The sequence below is a fragment of the Sitophilus oryzae genome, unplaced genomic scaffold (genome assembly GCF_002938485.1).
Source record: "Sitophilus oryzae breed Bouriz unplaced genomic scaffold, Soryzae_2.0 scaffold_1062_pilon_pilon, whole genome shotgun sequence".
Lineage (NCBI taxonomy): Eukaryota > Metazoa > Arthropoda > Insecta > Coleoptera > Curculionidae > Sitophilus > Sitophilus oryzae.
Window position 1 is genome coordinate 842,688 of NW_022145685.1, and position 13,347 is coordinate 856,034.

At 32.0% G+C, this 13,347-nt stretch overlaps 1 protein-coding gene across 2 annotated transcripts in view; it reads right to left on the reverse strand.

Annotated features, from left to right (window-relative positions):
• The window catches only part of LOC115878099, a 42,755-nt gene that overhangs the window by 2,470 nt on the left and 26,938 nt on the right, over positions 1-13,347 (reverse strand). The window contains exons 3-6 of one of the 2 annotated variants that reach the window (XM_030894473.1): positions 12,596-12,748; positions 11,135-11,358; positions 5,490-5,757; positions 1,809-2,079 (exon numbers count right to left, since the gene is read on the reverse strand). In XM_030894473.1, coding sequence (XP_030750333.1) covers positions 1,809-2,079; positions 5,490-5,757; positions 11,135-11,358; positions 12,596-12,748 — 916 coding nt within the window. Of the gene's footprint in view, positions 1-1,804; positions 2,080-5,489; positions 5,758-11,134; positions 11,359-12,595; positions 12,749-13,347 lie in introns of both variants that reach the window. The other variant, XM_030894464.1, reaches the window with a different exon arrangement.

Here is a 13,347-nt window from a genome sequence, read left to right on the forward strand (position 1 = left end):
TAATAACGTCGGTAGCTGTCATGGAATTGAGCGATTAAAAAATTATCATAAATATTTTTTTTTTCAAATGGAAACCCACTTTTTTTATTTCACTAGTGAAAAGGGTGTTCAATTCGTTATGTTTTAACTAGACATATTCCTATACCTAAAATAAATCGTTTTTAAGTTATTTAAGATTTAATTTGAAAACGTATATTTTTCCTGATTTTATCTAGCTTCCTTTGACATTAAGTGTCAGTCAGACAATTTATTTCCATCTGTCAGAAAATGAATTATTTGAATTTCCTATATTCTATCTACTGCTGCCTCCTTAAAAGTTTAATAAGTGTATTTATATAAATATTTTTGTTCTTTAGTGATATGTAATAGTTGATATTCTAATAATATACCGTACGATCGAAAAAAAAAACAGCGCAAAGTTAGCTTGGAAATGATGATCCATAATATACTGTCATAGGCTACTGGTTAAAATCAAGAAAAATATACGTTTTAAAGCTAAATCTTAAATAGGTAACTTAAAAACGATTTATTTTAGGTACAGGAACATGTATAGTCAAAAAGTAACAAATTTTAAAAACGAAAGTAATGAAAGCCTTTTTACGAGTGAAATAAAAAAAGTGGATTTCCATTTGAAAAAAAATTATTTATGATAATTTCTTAATCTCTCAATTCTATGACAGCTGCGGCCATTATTATATGACATTTGGACAATTTAATTTTTGACATAGATAGCCACATTCATGTCTTCTCGTTATGGGACAGTGGCTGTGGCAATCACTAAATTTGACGTTTAGGCTATATACATATTTTTGACAGGCAGTTTTTTAACTCTTAATTTAATTTTTTCTTTCTCAAAAACGGTTAACGTTAGGTATACTCGTAGAGTGTTTAATATCAAAATTCATAAAATTTTACAGATAATTTAAGTAGTATGTAATAAAAAATGGGGTCACCCATTTAAAATAAGAAAGTTGCTGTCAACTTCCGGTACTCCCGAAAGTGCCGCAATATTGAAAATATTTTTAATCGATAGATCTCATTATGAAACAATGATATACACAAAATCTGACATCTAGATATTGTAGTTCTCTAGAAACTTCTAACGCAGGCTCAGCCTGGGACACCCTGTATAAATACTTGAATTTTGTCAACCATTACACATACGTCATTCAATTTTTACAAAATGTGCATTAAAAGTATATCATTATCTAAACAGACCAGGGGCCACATTTAGCTTCACCGCCCGGGCCCCCGACAGGCTTAGTCCGCCACTGAATATAGAGGTTGCTAAAAAAATCAAGAAAATACGGCTAAAAATAAAAAACATATAACATTTTAAACTTGACTAAATCTTTTTCCGTTGCGTTTTTTTTGCAGCTCTCTGTATAATAAAAAAAATGTTTAAGTTTTCATTTCAGAAGTCCAGAGCTAACCCCGGAATGTATCACAGGTTTAACAGTTAATATTGGAAATTAGTGATGTTCACAATTACTAGTAAAATTTCACAACACTATGCCAATAAAAGGTTTATGACTTATTTCGAAACAAAATTTTACTAGTGAATGCTTGCATTCATTAGAGCTTCATTTACAAAAGAGGAAAAAATATAAAGTATCTGTATTCAAAAACTCCTAAAAGGTATATTGTTAATATTATAGACAGGGTCTCATTTCCACACACACTTTTCTGATACACTCTGTATATTCTAAAACTCTGGAATTCTAAATTCTCAACTTTTTTATTATACTATCTATAGAGGTTTGACTTATTGTCGCGATACCCTGTCTATAATAATTATAATTACCTACTGCTGCCATTATTGCACTAGGATCAGCATTCACCCTTGGCACTGTCGCTATTGTCGTTTGACTTTGATCGAGCAGTTGTGGTATCTTCTTTTTCGCAACCTTTCTTCTTTTCTTGGTTTTTATTTTAATAGAATTCTGTTTTTGGTCAAACTTTTGTTTCGCTTGCTCAACACTATCAAATGTAGATTCGACTTGAAGAAGGCCTCCGTGTGATGTGGTCATATTCACTTTGGAACCTTTGAGCGGAGGTAGTACTGTTAATTTTACTCCCCTAAAATGTATATGAAAAGCTAATTTAAAAAGAAATATAACAAAGCAGTATATACACATTTATAATAAATAACAAAGTTGGATAGAATCAAACACTCTCATAATAGCATGTGAAAATAATATTGTAATGAAACACGTTAAAAATGTCGTGCTTCAATATTTAAATTTCCCAAACCGTAAAGTATTAGTAAATTAATAAATCACAAGCATGTTAAATTGGCATGTTAAAAAATAAAAAAAACTGATGAATTTGAATGAAAATAAATTTGTGTAGATTTTTAATGTACCTTTTTAGTTACCATAAAATATTAAAATATAATACATATACACTTACATTATAATATAATGATCAAATTGGATATCAAATGAGATGAAACAGTAGAAACACATTTTGGTTACCGACTGTTAGTCAACAAAATTTTCATAGCCCTCATTGTTTCTGATTTACAGGGTCTTTTTGAAAATTTTGCAATTTGGAACAACCCCCGTATCTCTGTTATTGTGAAAGTTATCTCTATATATGAAGGAAGGTGAAAATTGTTTATTGTAGAACTTTTTATGTAGAATACAGTGACATTGTCAGTTTTCCTACGAAAAAATATTTTTGAAAATATGAACTAGTTACATATGTTTATTTTTATAAATCTTAAGGTGGGTATTCACTTGCAACAAAACATTTCGAACGAACCAAACGCGCCGAGCGCGCTGTAACAAATTTGTGTAGCCAGTACGTTGCGCCGAACCGAACCGAACGTGCCAAACATTTTCCGCAGCTTGTCGGTAAACGAGATTTGCTCAAAAGAATTTGTTCGTTGGCCGGTGTTCAGTGGATACGGCAGTTTTGAACGTTCGTTGTGTTTGTGATGCGTGTTTTTAAAATTTTAAACTGTGCCTAGCTATATATGGAGTGGAACAGAGAAAAGTGTTTAGAGTTAATTGATGAGTTTGAGAAGCAGCCTATTTTATGGGACCCGACAAATGGGACATATAACAAAGTAAAGAAGCATGATGCTTGGGTGGCAATTGCTAATAATATAGGGTGCACCGCAACTAGGACCTACTAAGCATATTAGATTCTCAAAATCTTCTGCAGCCATCCTTGTAAAAATTTTCATATGCATATAATCTAGGTCACTAAGGATGGCCATATTTTGACGGCGCAAAAAGAGACGTCTTGCCCACATTTTTCGTTCTTTCCTTTTTTCTCTTTTTTGTTACCCGCTAATGCCTCTATAATTAAAAACCACCAGCTGCTATGGTAATATCAGATGCATCCATGTCGACACAGACACTAACACTGATTACTGATTACTGGTGGGAACGCAGCGAACACCGCAAACAGGCAGACTGCTCCGCGCAAAATGTTTTGTTGCAGGTCGTTCAGAGCGCGCCCGGAAAATGTTTTGTTGCAGATTGTTTGGAGTGCGCGGCGCGTTTCGTTCGTTCCGAGTGTTTTGTTGCAAGTGAATACCCACCTTTATGATCCGGTTTGCTATGAGCTTCACAAAAATACATACCATTCTATATATATTTTCTCTTTTTACTGTTTTTTTAACAAAGAAATTAAAATGGTATTTACTAAAATAGTCATACACATATTAAAATTTTATTTGTGACTGAAATATTTTACTTTTACACTGAATTTCTGGATATGTTTTTCTTCTTTTTTTATAACGGGATTTATTATAATGGGATGGGTTTGCAGATATCTAAAAGCTTGCTTAATAGCATTTTCCAGGTCTTCGACCATTGTTGTAGTTGCCACGATATATTTCATATTTTAAAAATCCCTAAATACAGTAATCGAGAACGGACAAACACGCGGATCAGGGAAGCTATCGAATGGGTCCATTGCAGCATTGGTCCAAATTCATTGATTTTTTGGGAAATGGTCATTCAACAAAATTATAATATAAGTTGTGAGGGGGACCCCCATCTTGCTGAAAGTATATTTTAAGTAAATTATCTAAATGAATATCTAAAAGTTTCGGTACTATCACTTCCAATACTTACAGATAGTTAGAGAGTTAAGTTTTCCTGACATATAATGAATCCGGTATTTAACCATGGTAAATTTTTGTTACTTTTAATATAAAAATCAATTGAAGTGATTAAAAAGTACTCCCTCAATACAAAAAGAAATGCAACGAAGTTACAAGGAAGTTAAGGAATAAATAATAAATCAAATTCAATGCTAATTTCACTGGTTTGAAATGACGCGTAGAAAATTGTGACGTCACCTATCAGCGTTTGACTGAATAGTTGACAGAGGGCGTGAGCCTCTGAAGGATAATATTATGGCGTGTCTAGTTCTCTGCTACCGTATTTACACCATATATATTAAAATCACGTTAGATTTTTCTGTTTTTATTAAGATCGTTAAAAAATACGTTTTTATGTGGGATTCTTCTTTATTACCCCTATATTAAATTTACTTTTATATTTTTTACTACTAGAAATTAAATATTAAATTTTTATAATTAACAGGTTACTGCCATTTTTATCGAGGCACTAAACACTACCAAAGTTGTTCGGATGTTCGCGTTCGAGGCGTTCGAGGATTCGAGGTTAGATTTGTATTTTGTGGATTTTGCGTTTGGTGTTAAATACTTTGAGTTTTCAATTTTGTTTTATTGTACACTCTTTATTATTTATGTAATGAAGGGTGTTAAAGTTTGTTTTGTGAAGGGCTGTCTAAATAACTCTGAAGGCTCTCCAGAAAAGGTTTTTATAACTGTTTCTTTGGATGAAAGCCGTCGAAGAGCCTGGTTTGAAGCGGCAAGACAACAATATATCAGCGAAAGTACGAGATTTTGCTGTGAAGATCATTTTAAGTTAACGTAGGTTCCTTAAGTTTTATTTTACAATTAATTTTATATCTACTTTAAAATACATTTAGAAAAATGGCTTTTATTTACCTTTGTACCTGGTGACAAACCGTGACACTTTTGAGAGGTGACGTCAGAGATTGCAAAAGTGTAAATTCGAAATTCTTAATATTGATTATTTTTTTTTTTTAAATGGGATGAAATTGAAGTAAAATAAAAAATACGGGTGTCATAAAATTGTATGAAGATTAATTCTTTGCAATAAAAAAACTATGGTTAAACTCCGGATTTATTAGTAGCTCCCAAAATAAAACAAGATATCAGTATACTTTTAATTGAGTTATATTTTAAGAATGACAGCTCCCAGCCAAAACTAGTTAAACCACTAAATTCTATGTGAAAAACTCTATGAGACACAGTTTGCCCTTTTGATAAGTTGCCAAAAAATGCTAAAATTTTAAATTCGGCCTGTATTTCAGAAACTATGAGGGCTAGGACAAATCTCTGTGTAGCATTTTTAGTTTCATAAAAGTGTAGCGCAGTAATGTGAAAAGAAAACTATGAGTAAATTTATTTTACTTACTTAGTAGTAGTTAAGGCCTGAGATGATTCACTGGTCGTCCCCAAATTGAGAGACCTCTGTCTACCGCTTCTTGGAGGTTTGTATCCTTTAGTTGTTGACAAAAGTATCCAGTCACCGTCACCGGCGAAAGGATGAGTTTCAGGATGAATTTCCATTTCGGATCCTTTGCGTCTCATAGCCTCATAAGAAGATGACTGGGGAAAGTTCGAGGGCATACCGTCAGTTATTATGTCGTCATATGGATGGTTTGGATGTCTGCAATCTTTGTCTAAAACAAACGTATATTGATTTTTGTACATAATCCGTTTATGCTAAGTTTTTAGAATCTGATTTAGATACTAATCTGATTTTTTAAATTTAGAATATATCAGCATATACCGGGTGCCTCTCAAAAGTGGCTCACCCCTATAACTTCTATATTTTTTTCTGATAAAAAGCAGGGTTTGGTATGTTAGTATATGACATAAATTAGGATTGATTGACGTATTCAATTATTTTCCTTAGTTCTTGTTTCACCTGAAATGAGTACAAATTTTAATTTTTAAATGGCACCCTCGGTATTTTTTTACTTTATTCGATAGAAAATGACGCTCTAAATAGAATGACATATCATATGTCAACTATTGACATTTTCCCATATTTATGGTTTATTGAGATTGTAAGACACGGTTCATAACGACAATTTGACTCGAAATACCAAGTGTGTGGTACCAAATTATTCGTAAAACAGTGCTTTTTCAAAATATACTAATAAGCTATCCTCGTTCCATTTGAAAAAAATATGATATCGAGGCAAAAGCGATGGCAATATGGTGTACAAATCCGTGGTACTAGTAGCAATACTGGCAATATTTGGCATTACTTTTACATATTTACGTGTATTTTAGGCATTAGTATTGGCAGTACTATGGCACTTTTGGCATTAGTTTTGGTACTAATTGGCAATATTTGGCATTAGTCCCATTTATTCGTGTGTATTTTATGGCATTAATTTTGGCATTAGTTTGGAATTAGGTTGACATTAGTTTGAAATTAGTTAAGTATATTTGCTGCCTTAAAAATCAATTTTCAGATAAGTTCGTTTGTAAAAACAGATTCTAATATATAATTAACAGATTCTATAATAATATATTAAATATACTTGTGTAAGGTGAAAGGTTAGTCAAAAATAAAATTAATAATCGTGTGCACCCTTATAATTTAATATAATGAAAATCTGACAACGGCGCATTATTCAATGTGATTTACATGCACTGCAGATTTATGTAATCTGATGTTATTGTTTTTTTAATTAGATAAGTATTAAGTGAAACATAATCAAAGTTAAGGCAAGAGTAAAAGAAACTTTGGTAAAGGTAAGTCGTTGTAATAAGTAGGTGTGTATACAGGGTGTCCCTGGCAGAGTGTACATTAGAAGTTTCTAGAGAGCTAAAATATCTAGATCGGAGATTTTTTGCACATCTTTGTTTCACAACAAGATCTATCGATTAAAAATATTTTCAATATTGCGGCACTTCCGGAAGTACCGGAAGTTGACAGCAACTTTCTTATTTTAAATGGGTGCCCCCATTTCTATTACATACTTAAATACTATACAAAATTTTATGAATTTTGGTATTAAACATTATACCTAGCATTAACCGTTTTTGAGAAAAAAAAATATTTAAAATTTTTAGACGAAAAAACTGCCTGTCAAAATTATGTGTATAGCCTAAACGTCAAATTTAGTGATTACCACAGCCACTGTCCCATAAAGAGAAGACATGTGGCTATTTATTTCAAGAATTAAATTGTTTGAATGTCATATAATAATGGCCTTGCAGCTGTCATGGAATTGAGCAATTAAAAAATTATCATAAATCATTTTTTTTCAAATGGAAACCCACATTTTTTATTTCACTAGTGAAAAGGCTTTTCAATTCGTTACTTTTTTCAATTCGTTTACGTGTTCTTATACCTAAAATAAATCGTTTTTAAGTTATTTAAGATTTAGTTTTAAAGCGTATATTTTTCTTGATTTTAACCAGTAGCCTATGACTGTAAACGTCAACTGATGTAAATCAATAGATTAGGCCATGTCATAATGTGATTATCGATTATCATTTCCAGGCCAATTTTGCACTGTTTTTTTTTTTCGATCATACGGTATATTATTAATAATATGAACTATAAGATATTACTAAAGAGCGAAAATACGAGATATATTTTTATAAATACACTTTCTAAACTCTTAAGCAGCAGTATTTATAAAATAGAAAGTTCAAATAATTTGTTTTCTGACAGATGGAAATAAATTATCTGACTGTTTGACACTTATAATGTCAAAGTAAGCTAGATAAAATCAAGAAAAATGTACGTTTTCAAACTAAATCTTAAATAACCTAAAAACGATTTATTTTAGATATAGGAACATGTAGGTACTGTTAAAAAGTAACAAATTGAAAATCCTTTTCACTAGTGAAATAAAAAAAGTAGAAGTAGAAAGTTTCCATTTGAAAAGAAGTAGTTTCCGTTTGAAAAAAATGATTTATGATAAATTTTTAATCGCTCAATTCTATGACAGCTACCGCCATTATTATATGACATTTGAAAAATTTAATTTTTGAAATAGATAGCCATATGTCTTCTCTTTATGTCACAGTGGCTGTGGTAGTCACTTAATTTGACTTTTAGACTATATATACAAATTTTTTTGACAGATAGTTTTTTTCGTACAAAATTTTAAATCTTTTTTTGTCAAAAACGGTTAATGTTAGGTATAGAGTGTTTAACATCAGTATTTATATAATTTTACAAATTAAGTATGTAATAAAAAATGGAGTCACCCATTTAAAATAAGAAAGTTGCTGACGTTCATTATTGACATTCCCCATATAATTTTACATATAAAATGACAGCGATCTTTATTCCATAGCCATCGCTAACACCGTTTTTTCATCATATAGTACTTTCTCATTGGTGGAAGTGATTAGTTAATGTAAACATCAAAATATGCATAGTACCTTATAAGCAAATATCAATTTTAAGTACATACCTAGAAAACTAACGAAATGGCGACTAAACAAACAAACAAACAAACAACGCTTTATTGTGCAAAAAGCGAAAACCTTCATCGACAAAGCACTCACAAACAACAAAATCACAAAAAAATACAAACAACAAAAAATACACAATACAAATAATACAATTCAAAAAAATTTAAGTCTTTAAAATTACAAAAAGAATATACATGGACAATTTTAGAACAGTACGCAGTAAATAGATATAATTTTAAAGTGATAGAATATTAAATACTTGACCTTTGACCAGTGTGTGAGATGGTCAAAATTTTAAAATTCAAAATTGTTCATAATCAAACATCAACAAAAAATTCGTTTACCGCATATAGGGCTCTCTCCAGTAGGTATGATTTTAGAGCCTTGCGAAATGCGGGAAAGAATGAAAGCGATTTGATATTCAAAGGCAGATGATTGTACATTTTTTTGGCATTGTACAGTATTGAACCCTTAACTAGTTCTGAGCTCGGGGTTGGCAGATAAAGATCGTGCACTGCATTCCTAAGTGGATAGTTATGAGATGGCCTTTCGGGAATAGCAGATATGTGCTTGCGGATTAAGCAAACGGATTCAAAAATGAATAAAGAAGGAAGAGTCAGTATTTTCAAATTTTTAAAGAAATTCTGGCAGTGAGTTCTACTGTTCAGTCCCAATAAATATCGAACTGCTCTCTTTTGAAGTATGAAAACACAATCAAATTTTGTTGCGCAGCAAGTACCCCAGAATGGAAGGGCATAACGAAGATGTGACTCAAAAAGGGCATAATAGGCTATTCTAGAGGTTGAGAAGTTAAGTTCCTTAGAAACTGATCTTAGCGCAAAACAGGCAGCGCTTAGTTTCTTTGATAGAGCTTCAATGTGAGAGTCCCATTTTAACGAGTTGTCTACAAGAAGTCCTAAGAATTTCACAGAGTCCACGACGTCAATAGTAGTGTTATTAAGTACAAAAGGTTGTATAGTACTTTTATATGACAAAACTTTAGTTTTTGATAGGTTGAGGCATAGGAGATTAGAATCGCACCAAGACTTAATGGTGCGTAAGTCATTGGATATAGTATCATATAGCGCCGCAACATCTGGGCCGCTCCAAGTGAAACTAGTATCGTCCGCAAAGAGGCAGATTTTACCGCTAATGTCCAGATTTGCAATGTCGTTGATAAACACTAGAAACAAAATAGGGCCAAGTACTGAACCCTGAGGGACACCACACTACTGTTACTACTACTACTGTTACATCAGAAATTACACGGTATGGTTTGGCATTGTCATAGGAATTAGTGGCATCATTGGCATTAATATGGAAATTACGGAAATTAATTGGCAGTAGTTGGCATTATTTCGAAATAGATTGCATTATTTGACAATAGTTACTATTATTTGACATTATTTGGCAATTTTTGGCATTAATTTGGCAATGGTGTACAAAATTTTGGCCGCGGTTGCCCCCTCGTGTGATATGATTAAAAATACGATTTGCACATCTTTTAACCGGCCAGGACAAGACACTAAAAGCATTAGAGGTTCAAATTTATTTTTCCAAGATTCCTTGATTAAAAATTGTTTTTTAAGAACAGCCATGGCACTCTAGATTGAAATTTAAAATACGATGGTTTTTTAAGCCAATATGTCAAAAGTTCACATATGATATGTCATTGTATCCAGAGTGTCATTTTCTATCAAATAAAGTAAAAAAAATACCGAGGGTGCCATTTAAAAATTAAAAGTTGTAGTAATTTCCGGTAAAACAGAAAGTGACCGAAAACAATTGAATACGTCAATCAATCCTAACTTACTAACATTCCAAATCTCGTTTTTTTTTATCTGGAAAAATAAGAATTATAGAGGTTAGCCACTTTTGAGACGCACCAGGTATTTTAAGCAGTGTTCAAGTTTCAACTACAAGCAGTCGCGGCTGGTAGAATTTCAATTTATTATGTCTTTGGGTCTGGACATCAGGCTCACATCAAATTTCAGTGAATTGACTTAGGTCCTATTAGAAACACTTTTGTATTATTTAAAACAATTTTAAACATTTTTTTATTCGTGTGCACCACCAACTCATCTTTTTCAGAATCAAAAATTATTTTTGTTATTATTTTTTAGATACCTTGATTTATACTTCTTGATTACCTTTAGGGATAATAATCAAAGGCCGCAATGACATTGCTCGCTAATTTTTAAGTATAATTAGTGGCAAACGTTAAAAGTTTGTTAACTTTTTCTACTAATTGAAAATTAGAACCACTAATTTGGCGTTCTGAATGCTTACATTAAAATTAGAGAAACAAACTTCCACTCTAATTGAAGCCAGTAATTTATTCCACAAATTTCGAAGTTCTGAATGAAGCTTTATTTAGTTTTATGTGAAAGTAGTTTCGAAAAATATAATATTATACACTGTAAAGCTGAAAATAATTTCGACAAATGGAGCAGGTGCGTTTATTCACAAATATAAATTTTCAATAAAATCCTATCACCGGTTCTCCATAAACATCTAACGTGCCATTGCCGTGAATCACCTTGTAGACTTTAATTTTATCCGCACGAAAAAAACTAATGAAACTATAATTATTATACACTATTTACTCACCATTATGATAATATGGCCTCGTTGTGCTACTGTAAGGACTAGACGGGAAATGAGTCTCGACATGAACTTTATGCCCGTAAGTTGCTGTGGGTCTAGAATACACATTTAGTGACGTTAGATACGATCCAGGTTTTACTGAGTCTTCGTAATAGTTGTCGAATCGGTCAGAAGTTTCTGTAGGAGGATGGTATACATAAGGACTTGGTGGTGTAATAGAAACAGGCCTAAAAAGAAATATTTAATATATTTATTAGTTAATATATTTATTAGTTAGATTGATTCCTTTAGCTTATATGAATTTTAAGCAATGCATACAATCTTCTACGTTTAGAGGCATTAAATGCATGCATTAATTAGAATGGTCATTTACGAAAACAGTACTGCAAGTACAAAGCAACAACCTCCCAACCTCCCACTCCTCTAACTCCCAGTGAAATAACTATGAGGAATTTACTACTTTCGGAAACGCCGACTCTAGTATTGAGCAATAGAAAGGATTAAAACGTACTAATGCTTCTAAAAGCAGAACAGGGACATGGATAGGCAAAAAACTATATACTCCAAACCAATGGACACCTACCCCATCATCCTTGAGGTAGAAATTTACGCTATAGAAAGATGCGTACAACTTATCTTAAATAGGAATTATCGGAAATAAGAAACAACCATCTTATTCGATAGTCAAGTTGCATTAAAAACAATCAACTGAGTAACCATCAATTCGAATTCCAAAGAATGTTTAGAGAAGCTGAACAAATTAGAAAAAGATAATAAAGTCCTCCTACTCTAGGTACCATCCCACCAAGGGATAGACGGAAATAAACGAACAAACGATCTAGCTAGAAAAAGAGCGAACACTCCACTAACTGGATCAGAACCGTTCTTTTTTCCAAGTGGAAACCAACTTAAAGCGAAACTCAAGAAACTGGAAGACTCCATACATAATCCTTCAACGGTCTAAGACGAGATAGAAAGACGACCGAGAGAAATCAAAGATTTTTGTTGGTTTAAGTAAAAACAATCTTAGGATTGTCATAGGGACTTCTAACAGGATACTGTCTCCTCAACGAACACCTCAGTAGATTGAAACTAAGAAACAACGGCAAATGAAGATTCTGTGGGGAAAATGGGAAAACACCAGAACACCTTATCACTGAGTGCACCGAGACTACAACCATTCGTGCCATGTAGTTTGGTACGACTGATATCGGAGATGGAGAACTAAACGCTGCAAAACCTTCTGAGATACTGGCTTTTTTCAAAGCCTTAAGACTGTATGATGAGTTATAACTCGTTATAACTCAATAAAGCGGAACACAGTCACTCGTCAATCTGTAAGGTCGCGGTGATTAACCCCCTCTCATTCATTCTACATTCTACAAAGAATAAGTATAAGTAGACTTATTTTAAATATCTATTTACTAAACAGCTAATAAATAGTTACAAACACTTATATTTTACCGTTTATGTTTAAAATCATCATTATGTAGATGAGGTCTGGAGCTTGTTCCTGAATCGTAATCGTCCCAGGGGCGTTCGCTTGAAGGTTTATACTTACTTTGCCACTTGGATATTTTCGATACGGACCATGGTATTGGTTCTAAACTCACCCAGCTAAAAATATTAATAACATTATTATATATATTTTTATATTCTATATTTTTTAATATAAAGAGTGTAAATGAATAAAAAAACAAAAACAACAGGATGTGCTTGATTTTTAAAAAATAAAGTTAAGTTCATTTCGTATAAAATGTATAAACTTTTTCGATTTGACATTTTCTTACAAAACTAATTTTTATATAGGGCGAAAATATCACAATAATTATCGATTTTTTCGAAAAATAATTACTCTAGAAAAATTATATTAATTGTGTTGTGTAGGTGAGACTATTCCAGTCGCGTTGTTTGAATATGTCATATTATTGGATATGTCATATTTAAATACACGGTAATAACTACCCCACTTCGAATATTTTACTGCACAATTTACAGGGTGTTTCAAAAATTATGTTCCATATCTCGTGGGCAGATTCCTCGCGTAAAAATAAGATGTATTTTTTTATTATATCAACATAGGTCCGATTCTGCTTCGTTGCAAACAACAGGGGTTTAAATCCTTCATTTTTTGGATTTATTAAAATTTTCTTCCAAGTTTTTATAGTGATTTTTCTTGTTTATAAAAATAAAAATATAATAGGTATACATAAATA